This window comes from Euprymna scolopes, chromosome 18, assembly GCF_053919585.1.
Source record: "Euprymna scolopes isolate OS-2025 chromosome 18, ASM5391958v1, whole genome shotgun sequence".
Lineage (NCBI taxonomy): Eukaryota > Metazoa > Mollusca > Cephalopoda > Sepiida > Sepiolidae > Euprymna > Euprymna scolopes.
In genome coordinates this window covers 124146847-124160949 of record NC_136499.1, presented here as the reverse complement: position 1 = coordinate 124160949, position 14103 = coordinate 124146847, and the positions used below count along the sequence as shown (strand labels likewise).

The 14103-nt window shown below is 32.9% G+C and overlaps 1 protein-coding gene across 1 annotated transcript in view; it reads left to right on the top strand.

Annotated features, from left to right (window-relative positions):
• Positions 1 to 14103, top strand: part of LOC145297800 (uncharacterized) — a 339551-nt gene that overhangs the window by 299557 nt on the left and 25891 nt on the right. The window contains exons 43-45 of the mRNA XM_080144088.1: positions 1512 to 1611; positions 7484 to 7640; positions 13241 to 13341. Coding sequence (XP_080000214.1) covers positions 1512 to 1611; positions 7484 to 7640; positions 13241 to 13341 — 358 coding nt within the window. The remainder of the gene's footprint in view (positions 1 to 1511; positions 1612 to 7483; positions 7641 to 13240; positions 13342 to 14103) is intronic.

Sequence of the window (14103 nt, the reverse complement as noted above, 5' to 3'; positions counted from 1 at the left end):
CTTCTGCACATGTGCAGATTCATTCACAGCTTGAAGTGATTTTATTTTAAATCTTTCTCATCTATTTGCAACTCTCTTCCTGATCTACATCAATGACCTCCCTAAACACATACTTAAATCATTCGTTGACATCTATGCTGATGACATGACCATCTACGGCAACACGTCAAAGGCTGTAAATGACAAAGTTCTCTCTGATTCTCTCTCCTCTGATCTTGAGCACGTGGTACAATGGGGGAAGACGTGGCTGGTTACCTTTAATGCATCTAAAACAAAACTCCTATCCTTACATCATAAACGCTCTGATCCCCATCTGGCATCAATTGTGATGGATGGCTCTCGTCTGGGAGAGGCCCCATGTTTTGACAAGCTTCTGGGTTTGATCTTTACTCCTGATCCGAAATGGAACACGTACATGAAGTCTGTTGCCAAGGTCGCTGGAAAAATGGTGGGATCCTTCTACCGCTCCAGAAGATATCTCACTACTGATGCAATTCTCTATCTATATAAAAACCAAGTACGTCCAAGGATGGAATACTGCTGCCATATCTGGGCAGGAGCTGCTAAAAATAGCCTATCCTGCCTTGACAGAGTACAAAATAGACTTCGTGGCTTAGTGGGAAATGCCCTTTTCTCTACCCTGCAACCTCTCTCCCACAGAAGAGACGTTGCGAGCCTGTCCTTGTTTTATCGTTATTTCCATGGCAGGTGCTCGTCTGAACTCCAATCTCTGCCCCCCCCGCCAATCTTTCACGAAAACACCCGTCTAGCTGAGTCCACTGTGAAAAATTTCCCCCACTCTTTATCTGTGCCTAAATCAAAACGTGGATTCCATGAACAAAGCTTCTTTCTTAGAACTGCACGCCTGTGGAACTCTGTTCCGTCTGCCTGCTTCCCACCTGACTACAACTTGGATGTGTTCAAGTCCAACATTAACAAATTCCTAATGAACCGCCCCCTTAAGTAAACACTTCATCAAATCTCCACACTAACGTAATGTACTTACAATAACCCTTATCCCTAAGTGGCTTCCGGGCCTTGATAAATGGTGACAACTGTGTAAAAAAAAAAAAATTTTCAATAGCTCAAATGGTAAGGAATCATGTTGGAGTGCTAAATGTTTTGTTTTGATTCTAGCTGATGGCACCCAAAACTATTTTTTAATCTACTAGCAGGCCCCCCCCCCCGCCATTGCCCGGTCGTAAAATACGTTTAATTATGATATTTCAATTAATGCATATTTCCTATTTATTATTATGTTATATTGAACCCAATATATAGTAATGATTTTAAAAATTAATAAAAAAAATGACTCGTGTGCCACCACCGAGAATCAAAACCAAACGAATTAATGACTGTACTATGAAAACATGTCTGTTGCAAAGCTAAAAATTAAAACATGAACCAATAGCTATTATGTCATTTTTTTTTTTTTGAGAATAGAATAATATATATATATATTATTCTATTCTCATATATATATATATTATTCTATTCTTATATTATTCTAGGAAATCAGCCAGTTCCAGGAAGATAAGCAAGTTATGCAGGAAAGTGCAACCGCTGCAGTTGAGTGCAAAATGATTGACAAAACATTTGATCTTTTGATGGGTAAAAACTTTGTTTCTTCTTTTTATTATTAAACATAAAGATGCACCCAGCATTAAACATTATGTTAAATTCTTTTTTAAAAAATGAAGTAAAAAAATAAATAAATAAACGCAAATAAACTAAGACATGTGCATGTGAGTATTCTGTTTCTTCTAAACAGTTCACTTCTTGTAAGTAGAAAAAAAAAATACTCGAGCTGAGATCAAAACCAAAACCTAAAGACACTGAGTCAAGTACGATGACCATTAAATCAGCTTGCCACGATTATTAAAAAGTGTTTTCAAACCTTGTGAAACACTTGACAAACAGATAAAAATCCGATGACCTCCCCCCTCAAGTAACAATTTTTCAATTTTGACCTTTTAGCGCCCCTTTTTTCTGGATGAAAACTGTTTAATAAGTTTTGTACGTGTCTAAATACCCTATATACCAAATTTCAAGTCTGTAGATCTAAAAATTTATTGAGTATATTGGTGGAGAATTGACTTCTCTCACACACACACATACATTCTTACTTTTATATATATAAGATTTTTATGGGTACATAATTTTATGATACTTTTAAAGAACAGCGAACATAGTGCCATAATTAATTACTGAGGGGTTTTTAAACTACAAAAAAAAACCCCTCAGTAATTAATTATGGCACTACATTCTGTGTTCTTTAAAAGTAATATATATATATATATATATATATATATATATATATATATTATCATGTTGTCAGTTTTCTGTATTCATAATCACAAATTTTTGTCTGTCATGAAATAATGCCATTGCTCATTGGATCTTAGCCAAATTATGACATTGTGTATCAGTTACATCCCCTGATGTCGGAGAACCGTCTACTCTGAAAGTTTATTCCTTCAGACTGTTAGACTTTAGAATTTCCTCTCTGTATCCTGCTTCCATGACCATACTAAGATGCTAAAACTTAAAGTGCAGTTAAAGTGTCAAAGGGCCAGACAGTGTTGTATTTATCCCAAAAATATTTCTTTAGGATTTGGTTAAGGAAACGAACTAAAAATCCTACCACAAATTTTAGTGAATTGGTTATAACCTTTGATTGCGCTCCTACAGGGTGGAACGATAAAGGTGTCGCTCTAAAGAAAACAACACTACAGCTTTATTTTAAAACTTTTATTGAAAAAATCAATTCAAGTAACTTGATTATGTAGTAGGGCTGACATCTATTCAATCTAGCCATCATCAGCCTCAATCACCACCTCGATTTGGGTCCAGAACTGGGAGCATGCCTTTTCCACAAGCGCCGGGAGCTCAGTGGTGATCAGTTTGGCTTTAGTGTTGTGGGAGGTCATGTTGGTGATGTTCTCAATGTATGACCAAACGAAGTAGTCCAACGATCTTAGGTCGGGAGACGAGGTGGGGACAGTAAGAGAAGGGTACAAAGTCGTAGCATTCCTTCTGAAGCCAAGCCTGGGTCTCTTTGGACTTGTAGGCCAGCGCTGTCCTGCTGCCATACTCAGGGTTTGCCAGCGGTCACCTGATTGCATCAGGGAATCACCACACTCTTCAGCACATCCAGGTACACTTTCATGTTGACTTTCAATTCGACTTCCAAGATGTGAGGTGGCATGATGTGGCCCTCACTTGAAACCACACCAAAAACCATAACCATGGCTGGAAACTTTGTTTTCATCACCCTGGGCACATCTCTGTTATTCGTTGCAATCCAGCGATACATTTTGAAGGTGTTGGCAATGGTGTTGTAGTCATAACTCGGATCAGTTGAGAGCATGAGTTGTACAGTGGCGCATCTCCAATCCTGTTCATTGAACATTGTGTTACTTTTAGACGTAATAAAAGGCTCCTATCATTTTGAGGATTTGTACACAACTGGCCAACTAGTAGATGGTCTGCAACAAAAAAAGAAAACCAGTTTTCATCAAACAGAAATGGAATCGTATCTGTTCAAGGGCGACAATTTTATCGTTCCACTAATCATGCTTAAAATTTTGTAAAATTTGACAAGCTTCTGGGCTTGACCTTTACTCCTGATCTGAAATGGAACACATACATCAAAACTGTTGCCAAGGTTGCTGGAAAAATGGTGGGATCCTTCTACCACTCCAGTAGATATGTACTGCTGATGCAATTCTTTATCTATATAAGAGCCAAGTACGTCCAAGGATGGAGTACTGTTGCCACATCTGGGCAGGAGCTGCTAGAAGCACCTTATTCTGCCTTGACAGAGTACAAAATAGACTTTGTAGCTTAGTGGAGGGTGCCCTTTTCTTTTCCCTGCAACCTCTTTCCCACAGAAGAGATGTTGCGAGCCTGTCTTTGTTTTATCATTATTTTCATGGCAAGTGCTCGTCTGAGCTCCAATATCTCGCCCCCCTCCCTCGCTAATCTTTCACCTGCTGAAACCACTGTCAATAATTTTCCCCAGTCTTTGACTGTGCCTAAGTCCAAACGTAGATTCCATGAACGATACTTCTTTCTTAGAACTGCACGCCTGTGGAACTCCCTTCCATTTGCCTGTTTCCCAGCTGACTACAACTTGGTTGTCTTCAAGTCCAACATAAACAAATTCTTGATGAACCACCCCCTTAAGTAATCCAATCTACCAAATTTCCATTAATAGCGACTACTACGATATTATTCCATTGATTACTGTACACTCATTAACCCTTATCCTCGAGTGGCCTCCGGGCCTTGATAAGTGGTGACTCCTATGTAAAAAAAAAAAATCATTTTACTTTTTCAATTACAGCAACAACTATTATATTTCTATAAAGAAAAAGAATGAGAGGCAGATAACGTCTACACACCGACTAGATATGTTAAGAATTTAGCTATAAAATTCTATAAAAAGAAAAACCAGGTGTGGTTTTACAATCAAGCAGTTAGTAATCAGTCTGGTCTGTTCAGGTTATAGTAATTCGCACAGCAACTATTAGGGAAACAATTTTATCATTCCACCCTGTATAAATAATCTCTACTTATATATAAAAGGCACTTTGTATGTGAGTTTGTTCCTTATAGATACTGAAACAGTTGGGCTGATTTTTTTTTTTTTTTTTTAAATTTCACACAAATGTACTTTATGTGTCTGGCAGTGTTCTTAGATATGGGAGGCATTCTGACACAAAACCTAAGTATTAAAAAACGATAATCAACCAAGTTGTTAGCAGCAGTCATACAGCCTGACATCACAAGTCCATTTGAGAAGTTTCATCGCCACGCAAGCAGAAGGGCCCAGCGTATAAAATCAACAGTAGGTTCTTTGATAGCAATGTAAACTACAACATATTGTGAATTAAGTCACTACAGGGAAGTATATGGGACTTCTTCTCAGTGCACTGCCATGCGTCCCCGACTAGAGAAGGCAATCCATCAATTTGATTGAAAAATACGCGATTTAACCGATTTCGATGACAATAAAAGTATTGGAGGTGTGGAACATTCCTTGATCCTTATTAAATCCTGGGCAACGTTGGAACACTTTGCCAGTATTTATGTATATATATTTTTTTTCTATATTTGATTTTGTTTTTTCTTTTCTTTATTTATTTCTTTTCCTTTTTTCTTTCTTTATTTCCTTTTTTTTTTTTTTTTTTGTCTGATGTGCAAGATGAATAAGCACAGTACGCTACTCTTTTTCCTTCTTTATTCAGATTTTTCTTTTTGGCACTTGTACAGTTTAATCAAGACATTAAAAAATGAAAATATCAAAAAAAGGTTATATTGTACGTATCCGTTTTGAACTGAAGATCTCCGAAAAAAAAATTTCACTTAATTTGATCGAGTAGTTTTTTTGTTTTTTTTACAGCGGAAAAACACGTTTTTATGACAGCACGGTGAAGGCAGACATCTTGGATTTTTTTTAAACTGTGGTTTCTGTTTTACAGGTGTTTGAACTGAGTCAGGTGTGAAATGGAGCCTGTTGAATGTTGAGCAGTGGTCCGGTTTTTGTATTTGAAAGGACGCACACCACAGGAGACTTTTGATGAAATGAAAGAAACTTATGGTGATAATGCCCCATCATATGACCTTGTAAAACGCTGGCATCGTGAATTCAAACATGACCGGAAGTCTGTGGAAACAGCTCCCAGACCTGGTCGCCCCCCCCCCCTGTCCGCCATTTTGGAAGATTGCAGCATTACTATTCACCAAATAGCCCAAGATGTCAAGATTAGTACAGGGTCTGTGGAAACTATCATTCATGACCATTTGCATATGCATAAGGTGTCTGCCAGATGGATTCCCAGGTTGCTCACACCATTCCAGAAGCGAAAATGCTCGAGGATGAATTTGGAGATGTGCCAAGAAGATGAATCAAAGTTTTTCAACGTATGATTATGAAATCCTCCCCCATCCTCCCTACTCTACTGACCTTGCACCCTCTGACTTTCACCTCTTCCCAGCCATGAAGTTGTTTTTGAAAGGAAAGCGTTTCCCAGATGATGCAGCCTTGATTTCTGAAGTCTCATTATGGTTGGAGGACCAACCTGGGGTGTTCTACAAAAACGGTCTCCAGAGCTGCATCAAATGATAGGAGAAATGCATATCTCTGGGTGGTTCCTATGTAGAGAAAGACTAATAACTGTGCTAAGTTTCGTTGCTCTATTGCTATGGGAAGTGGGTCAGGGGCATTACTTATTGCACGCCCCTCGTACTTGGTCAAATTAAGTGAAATTTTTTTTCGGAGAACTTCATTCCATAACGAATACGTACAATTTAAACTTTTTTCGATATTTTCATTTTTTTAATGTCTTGATTAAACTGTACAAGTACTCTCTTTTCTCTTCTTTCTTTTTTACGTCTTTTATGGCAGTTTGGCACTGGACTTTCACATTGAAATGTTATTCGGGATGAATGCTAAAAAGCAAATGGCTTGAATTGCTATCCTTTTTTCCCCCCCTTTTTTGTTGGGATTTGCTCACTTCATCACTTCAAAAGCAATTTAGTTTTCACAGGAACGTATTGTCAAATTATTTTCTAACCAATAAACTTTGTTACAAAATCCATAAAGCAATATGTACGGCACGATCATGTTGACACACCGGTTCTCGCCAGATCACCGAAGTTAAGCAATGTTGAGCCTGGCCAGTACCAGATGGGTAACCATTTGGGAAAGCTAGGTGCTGTATGTACATTCTGTGAAGGTTGGGCGTGGGGCCAGCACCCTCACCCTGTAAAAAGAACTCCTCATTCCAAAAACATCTACAAAAAGTTGTAGATGGCCTGTGCCCCTCCAGGGGCTCAAGGGCTATGGATGGATGGATATAATAAAGCAATGAATTGATCAATTAGTTCAGAGTTTTTCTATGTGACACCAGCAATGCACCTCAACTCTCAACATCAACAATGTCCACCGTAGAAAACTGAAATGCCTCATGCTGAAATTAGTTTAAGCTGCCATATATCCCGTGAACTCGGGCACACACACATACACAATGAAACTGTGAAACAAATTTTCTAACACTTTTGTCTATTTCTTATTCAAGAACTTGAAAACTTCTCAACAAACTTTAGCTTTTCAAAATATATTTTACATTTTATTTGTAAAATTGTTGATACATAAATACATTTTGTTTGTTAATTCATGTTTTTTCATTTCATTCCCAAAATTCTGTTGTTTAGCACTTGCTAACTGGTGACCTATTCAAAACATTCATATTTTTATCCATCTTTTACATTTGTCAATTTAGTTACATGTATATTGATTGTTAACGCTGTTCTTGGCACTCTTCAAAGATCTCACCAAAATACACTATCTGTAGCCAGTCGCAACACTACATCTCTTCTGCCCTTCTTTCTCATTTCTCTTTCTTCCACATTTCTTTTACTCTAATATAAGTCTTCATTTTTATTTTTCAACATTCTGTTATCTATTATTTTGTAGAAACCACTTACCTTCGTCACAGCGTCGAGGAGTTGACGGAGAAAAACATGCAGAAAAACACAAGTGCTCATGAGGAAATCCGAGAAGAGTACAACGATCTTGTTGAAAATTTTTTCATTGCGTCTTCACAGCTGAGGGAAAAATTTGACGTCTTCAGGTTTTCAGTTTTGTTTTTATTTCCTCCATTTTTTTTTCATCATTGTTATTGATTATTTCTTTATTTATTTTCGTAGTTATTATTGGTTATTTCTTTATTTATTTTCGTAGTTATTATTGGTTATTTCTTTATTTATTTTAATAGTTATTATTGATTATTTATTTATTTTCATCGTTGTTATTGATTATTTATTTATTTATTTTTGTAGTTATTATTGATTATTTCTTTATTTTCATAGTTATTATTGATTATTTATTTATTTATTTTTGTAGTTATTATTGGTTATTTATTTATTTATTTTTGTAGTTATTATTGATTATTTCTTTATTTTCATAGTTATTATTGATTATTTATTTATTTATTTTTGTAGTTATTATTGGTTATTTATTTATTTATTTTAATAGTTATTATTGATTATTTATTTATTTTCATCGTTGTTATTGATTATTTATTTATTTATTTTTGTAGTTATTATTGGTTATTTATTTATTTATTTTTGTAGTTATTATTGATTATTTCTTTATTTTCATAGTTATTATTGATTATTTATTTATTTATTTTTGTAGTTATTATTGGTTATTTCTTTATTTATTTTAATAGTTATTATTGATTATTTATTTATTTTCATCGTTGTTATTGATTATTTATTTATTTATTTTTGTAGTTATTATTGGTTATTTATTTATTTATTTTCATAGTTATTATTGATTATTTATTTATTTATTTTTGTAGTTATTATTGATTATTTATTTATTTTCATAGTTATTATTGATTATTTATTTATTTATTTTTGTAGTTATTATTGGTTATTTCTTTATTTATTTTAATAGTTATTATTGATTATTTATTTATTTATTTTTGTAGTTATTATTGGTTATTTCTTTATTTATTTTCATAGTTATTATTGATTATTTATTTATTTATTTTTGTAGTTATTATTGGTTATTTCTTTATTTATTTTCATAGTTATTATTGATTATTTATTTATTTATTTTTGTAGTTATTATTGGTTATTTCTTTATTTATTTTCATAGTTATTATTGATTATTTATTTATTTATTTTTGTAGTTATTATTGGTTATTTCTTTATTTATTTTTGTAGTTATTATTGATTATTTCTTTATTTTTGTAGTTATTATTGGTTATTTCTTAATTTATTTTCATAGTTATTATTGATTATTTATTTATTTTCATAGTTATTATTGATTATTTATTTATTTATTTTTGTAGTTATTATTGGTTATTTCTTTATTTATTTTTGTAGTTATTATTGATTATTTCTTTATTTTTGTAGTTATTATTGGTTATTTCTTAATTTATTTTCATAGTTATTATTGATTATTTATTTATTTATTTTCATAGTTATTATTGATTATTTATTTATTTTCATAGTTATTATTGATTATTTATTTATTTATTTTTGTAGTTATTATTGATTATTTATTTATTTTCATAGTTATTATTGATTATTTATTTATTTATTTTTGTAGTTATTATTGATTATTTCTTTATTTATTTTCATAGTTATTATTGATTATTTATTTATTTATTTTCATAGTTATTATTGATTATTTCTTTATTTATTTTTGTAGTTATTATTGGTTATTTATTTATTTTCATAGTTATTATTGATTATTTATTTATTTATTTTCATAATTGTTATTGATTATTTCTTTATTTATTTTTGTAGTTATTATTGGTTATTTATTTATTTATTTTCATAGTTATTATTGATTATTTATTTATTAATTTTTGTAGTTATTGATTATTTCTTTATTTATTTTCATAGTTATTATTGATTATTTATTTATTTATTTTCATAATTGTTATTGATTATTTATTTATTTATTTTCATAGTTATTATTGATTATTTTTTTTTTTTTTTCATAGTTGTTATTGATTATTTATTTATTTATTTTCATAATTGTTATTGATTATTTATTTATTTATTTTTGTAGTTATTATTGATTATTTCTTTATTTATTTTCATGGTTATTATTGATTATTTATTTATTTATTTTTGAAGTTATTGATTATTTATTTATTTTCATAATTGTTATTGATTATTTATTTATTTATTTTCATAGTTATTATTGATTATTTATTTATTTATTTTTGTAGTTATTATTGATTATTTATTTTCATAATTGTTATTGATTATTTATTTATTTTTGTAGTCATTATTGATTATTTGTTTATTTATTTTCATATTTATTATTGATTATTTCTTTATTTATTTTTGTAGTCATTATTGATTATTTGTTTATTTATTTTCATATTTATTATTGATTATTTCTTTATTTATTTTTGTAGTTATTATTGATTATTTATTTTCATAGTTATTATTGGTTATTTATTTATTTTCATAGTTATTATTGATTATTTATTTATTTATTTTCGTAGTTATTATTGATTATTTCTTTATTTATTTTTGTAGTTATTATTGATTATTTATTTTCATAGTTATTGGTTATTTATTTATTTTCATAGTTATTATTGATTATTTATTTATTTTCGTAGTTGTTATTGATTATTTATTTATTTATTTTCATAGTTATTATTGGTTATTTATTTATTTTCATAGTTATTATTCGTTATTTATTTATTTTCATAGTTATTATTGATTATTTTTTTATTTTTGTAGTTATTTATTTTCAGAATTGTTATTGATTATTTATTTTCATAGTTATTATTGGTTATTTATGTATTTTCGTAGTTGTTATAATTGTTTGTTTCTTTATTTTTATTTTCATAATTGTTAACATTGATTTTTTTATTTTTATAGTTTTTATTGATTATTTATTTATTTTTATAATTGTTATAATTGATTATTTCTTTTTTTTTTTCTTCATCTATAATGGCCAAGACAGAGCGGACATTAGACGTCAGGTTTTACATCAAAGTTTTCCTTTACCTAGATACATGTCTTAAAAACTGGGGGTGCAGTCCCAGATACCAACTTGGAAATTTCTATGTCCTGGCGTGGTACATACAGTGCCAACCATTCCCAAATGGTCACCCATCTAGTACTGGCCAGGCTCACTGTTGCTTAACTCTGATAATCTGGCGAGAGCTCATGTATCAATATGAGTATGCCATATATGGGCATAATCTATGCAAGGCTGTAAGTATGAAGAAAACAGCCAGCAGAAACTTTTTTTTTAAGAGTTTCAGTTTTGGTAAGGGGTGCTGAACATAGTGGTTATGCAGAATACCAGACATGCAACACAAGTAGACCATCATTTGACCTTCCATCTACTAGGATTGTGGCCTCAGGAAAGCCCGCCTGGGATGAGTGCAGGATCTCTTTCCATGCGCGACATCGCACTACAAACTTCCCGATATTATTCAACTGTTGATGGAGCAGCTGCTCTAAGCGCTACCAAAGAGTTAAGGTCCCTGTACTACCAGTCGGGAACAGCAGCCAGGAACTGTCAATCCGGTACCCTCAACCCATTAGACAATGGTACAACCCAATCTACTTGCACTGGCATTATGGCATTCAAACACTCCCAAGTGCCCAGTTTAGAGGAACGGGGTGTGTCGGGAGTGGGGAAAATGGCGTTTATTGCCCTAGTCAGGAAACAAGATCTCCAGTAGTTTCTTCTCCATAACTGCGTGACTTTGGAATTCCCTTCCAGGTTCCTGCTTCTCTAACTGTACTGACATGCAGAAGTTCAAGTGTAACGTGAACCGATATCTTGCTGCCCAACTCCCCACATAGTACTCCTAGCCCCCTACATCAAAGTGGCAATGTGCCTTGTTTGGGGTGAAAATGTAATTTAAAAAAAAAAAAAAGCTTGCAGGTTTTGGAAAAAGGCTACTGGAATAGGAAAATGTATTCATAGGCAATATGAACTGAAATGAATACATTGAGGACATTGCAAAGGCTGCTGCAAGGAAGGTGGGTTCCTTCTATCATGCTAGGAGACTACTCACACCTGAGAGTATCCTGTACCTCTACAAGGCCATTATTTTCTCAAACATGGAGTATTGATGCCACATCTCGGCTGGTGCACCTACCACTAGTTTCTCCCTCTTGAATAGGATCTAAAAAAGAGTTTTCAATCTAATAGGTCCCACTTTGTCAACTAAGCTCCAACCCCTGTCCCATCGCCACAATGTTGCATCTCTGTTCCTGTTTTACAAGTATTTTAAAGGAATGTGCTCTGATGAACTCATTGCACTGGTGCCCCCTCGATGTACATATCCCCGACAAACCGTCTTAGGAACTAAACTGGTTTCCTTTAATAATTACAAGAAACCTTCTCTGCCACCAATAGCAATGGCCAGTGACTCCCTGTCTGAGAGTACATCTTTCAAACTGCTTGGCCTAACGTTCACAGGAAACAGGAGTTGGAACAATTATATTGAAAACATTGCCAGGGCCGCTGCGAAAAAGGTAGGCTCTCTCTACCGTGCTAGAAAACTACTGACACCTGAAAGTATCCTGTACCTCTATAAGGCCACCATTCGCCCATTTATGGAGTATTGTTGTCACATTTGGGCTGGTGCATCTGCTACTAGTCTCTCGCTCCTAGACAAGGTTCAAAAAAGAGTCGCCAATCTGATAGGCCCTGAACTGGCATCTAAGCTTCAGCCTCTGTCCCATCGACGAAACGTTGCATCCTTCTGCCTGTTCTTCAAGTATTTTAATGGTGAATGCTCTGACGAACTACAGACACTTGTACCCCCACGACATAGACACCCTCGACAAACCCGACAGGCAGCTAAATCCCACCCCCACACAGTAGAGATCCCTAGATGTAAAAGATCTTTCTACTCCAGTAGTTTCTTCCCCAGAACCGCTAGACTCTGGAATTCCATTCCAGGTTCCTGCTTCCCTAACTGTACTGACATGCAGAAGTTCAAGTGCAACGTGAACCGACATCTTGCTGCCCAAATCCCAACATAGTGCCCCAGTAGTTGCTGCCCCTGATAGTAGCCCCCTACACCAAAGTGGCAATGCGCCTTGTTTGGGGTGAAAATGTAATAAAAAAAAAATTTTTTTTAAATAAATAAAAAAATTAAACCCCTTCATTGTTGAGGTCCCTAAATGCCAGAAAGCTTTCTACACTAATAGTTTCTTCTCTCAAACAGCTAGACTTTGGAATTCCCTTCCTGCTACCTGTTTCTCTGACTGTACTGATATGCAGAAGTTTAAATGTAACGTAAACCAACATCTTGTTAATATTTCCTAGGCATGGCCCCAATTAGTAGCCCCTTATGTTCAAGTGGCGATATTCCTTGTTAGGGGTGAATGTGAGTAAAAAAAGAAAAAAAATTATAACATGCACAGCAAATTAATCAAGACTGATGAATCAAAAGAAGCAGGAAATAAATCAGCAAATATTACTTATAGAAAGAGACTGAGACTACTAACACCAGGTTTGCGAGGGAGGAGAGGGAGTAAAGAGTTTTAAAAGCTTTTTACATCCAATCATTTTATAAATAGAAATTAAAACATTTAACAATTAGTTTCATAAGATTTGAATTAAAATCAATGAACAAATGATATTGTAATAATTTGATTTTTTTTAAAGTTCTATAGTTTTGTTTTTTTTTTTGTTTTTTTTTTAATATTTGCATTATGGTTGCAGATGTGAACTGAAAGATGACGTAATGGAAAAAATCGCAACAATTAGAAAACAAGCAGTTGAAGAGATGGAGGAAGTGAGTTGGAAATACAAACTTCCTGGTGGTAAGTTGGTTTTTATTTTTATTTATTTTTTTTGTGTCTTTATTTTTAGCTTTTGGAACAACCCTGTTCTGTTCCGCCATAAGTTTTGAATTTCAAACATCAAGCGTTTATTTTAGATTTTGGTTTCAATTTTTTCTCGCTTTTTTTTTTCTTTTTTCAATTCACTTTTCTCTGTTTATGCTGGGGATCAAGCATCCTACCAAATACCAGACATTCATCAGTTATTTCAGAGACTCCAACCAAGAAATCTTTTAGTGATTCTGACCATTCTTTTAAGTGCAATTGTTTTAATTTCTATTGTACTTAATTTAATGGGTATATATATAGTTTTTTTTTGTTTTTTTTTCGATGAGCCTGATTGTTTCTATGATTGCTTGACTAATAGGGATCTTCCTAAGATTCCAATTTCTTTTCATGTCACCCATAACATCTCAGTATTTAGTTATCGTTTCCTGGTAAAACTTATCAAAAGCGCTCTGTTTTGGGGTTGTTTAAAAATGGAATAGAAATTTAAATTTCGTTTCATTTTAATCTTTTTTATTTAATTTCAACTTGCTCTAATCCCACATTTTACTTAAGAAATGCTCGACAAACAAAATAATTTTCCAGTGGGGAAGTTTAGATTTCTAAAAAAATGTCCCCTTTCTTTCACTCATATTGAAACGGCATTTAAATACTTCATACCACAAAAGATAATTACAAGATGGAGGAGAGGCATGATTGCAATAATGGACATTGTCATCGCTTATGGAATCAGCTATG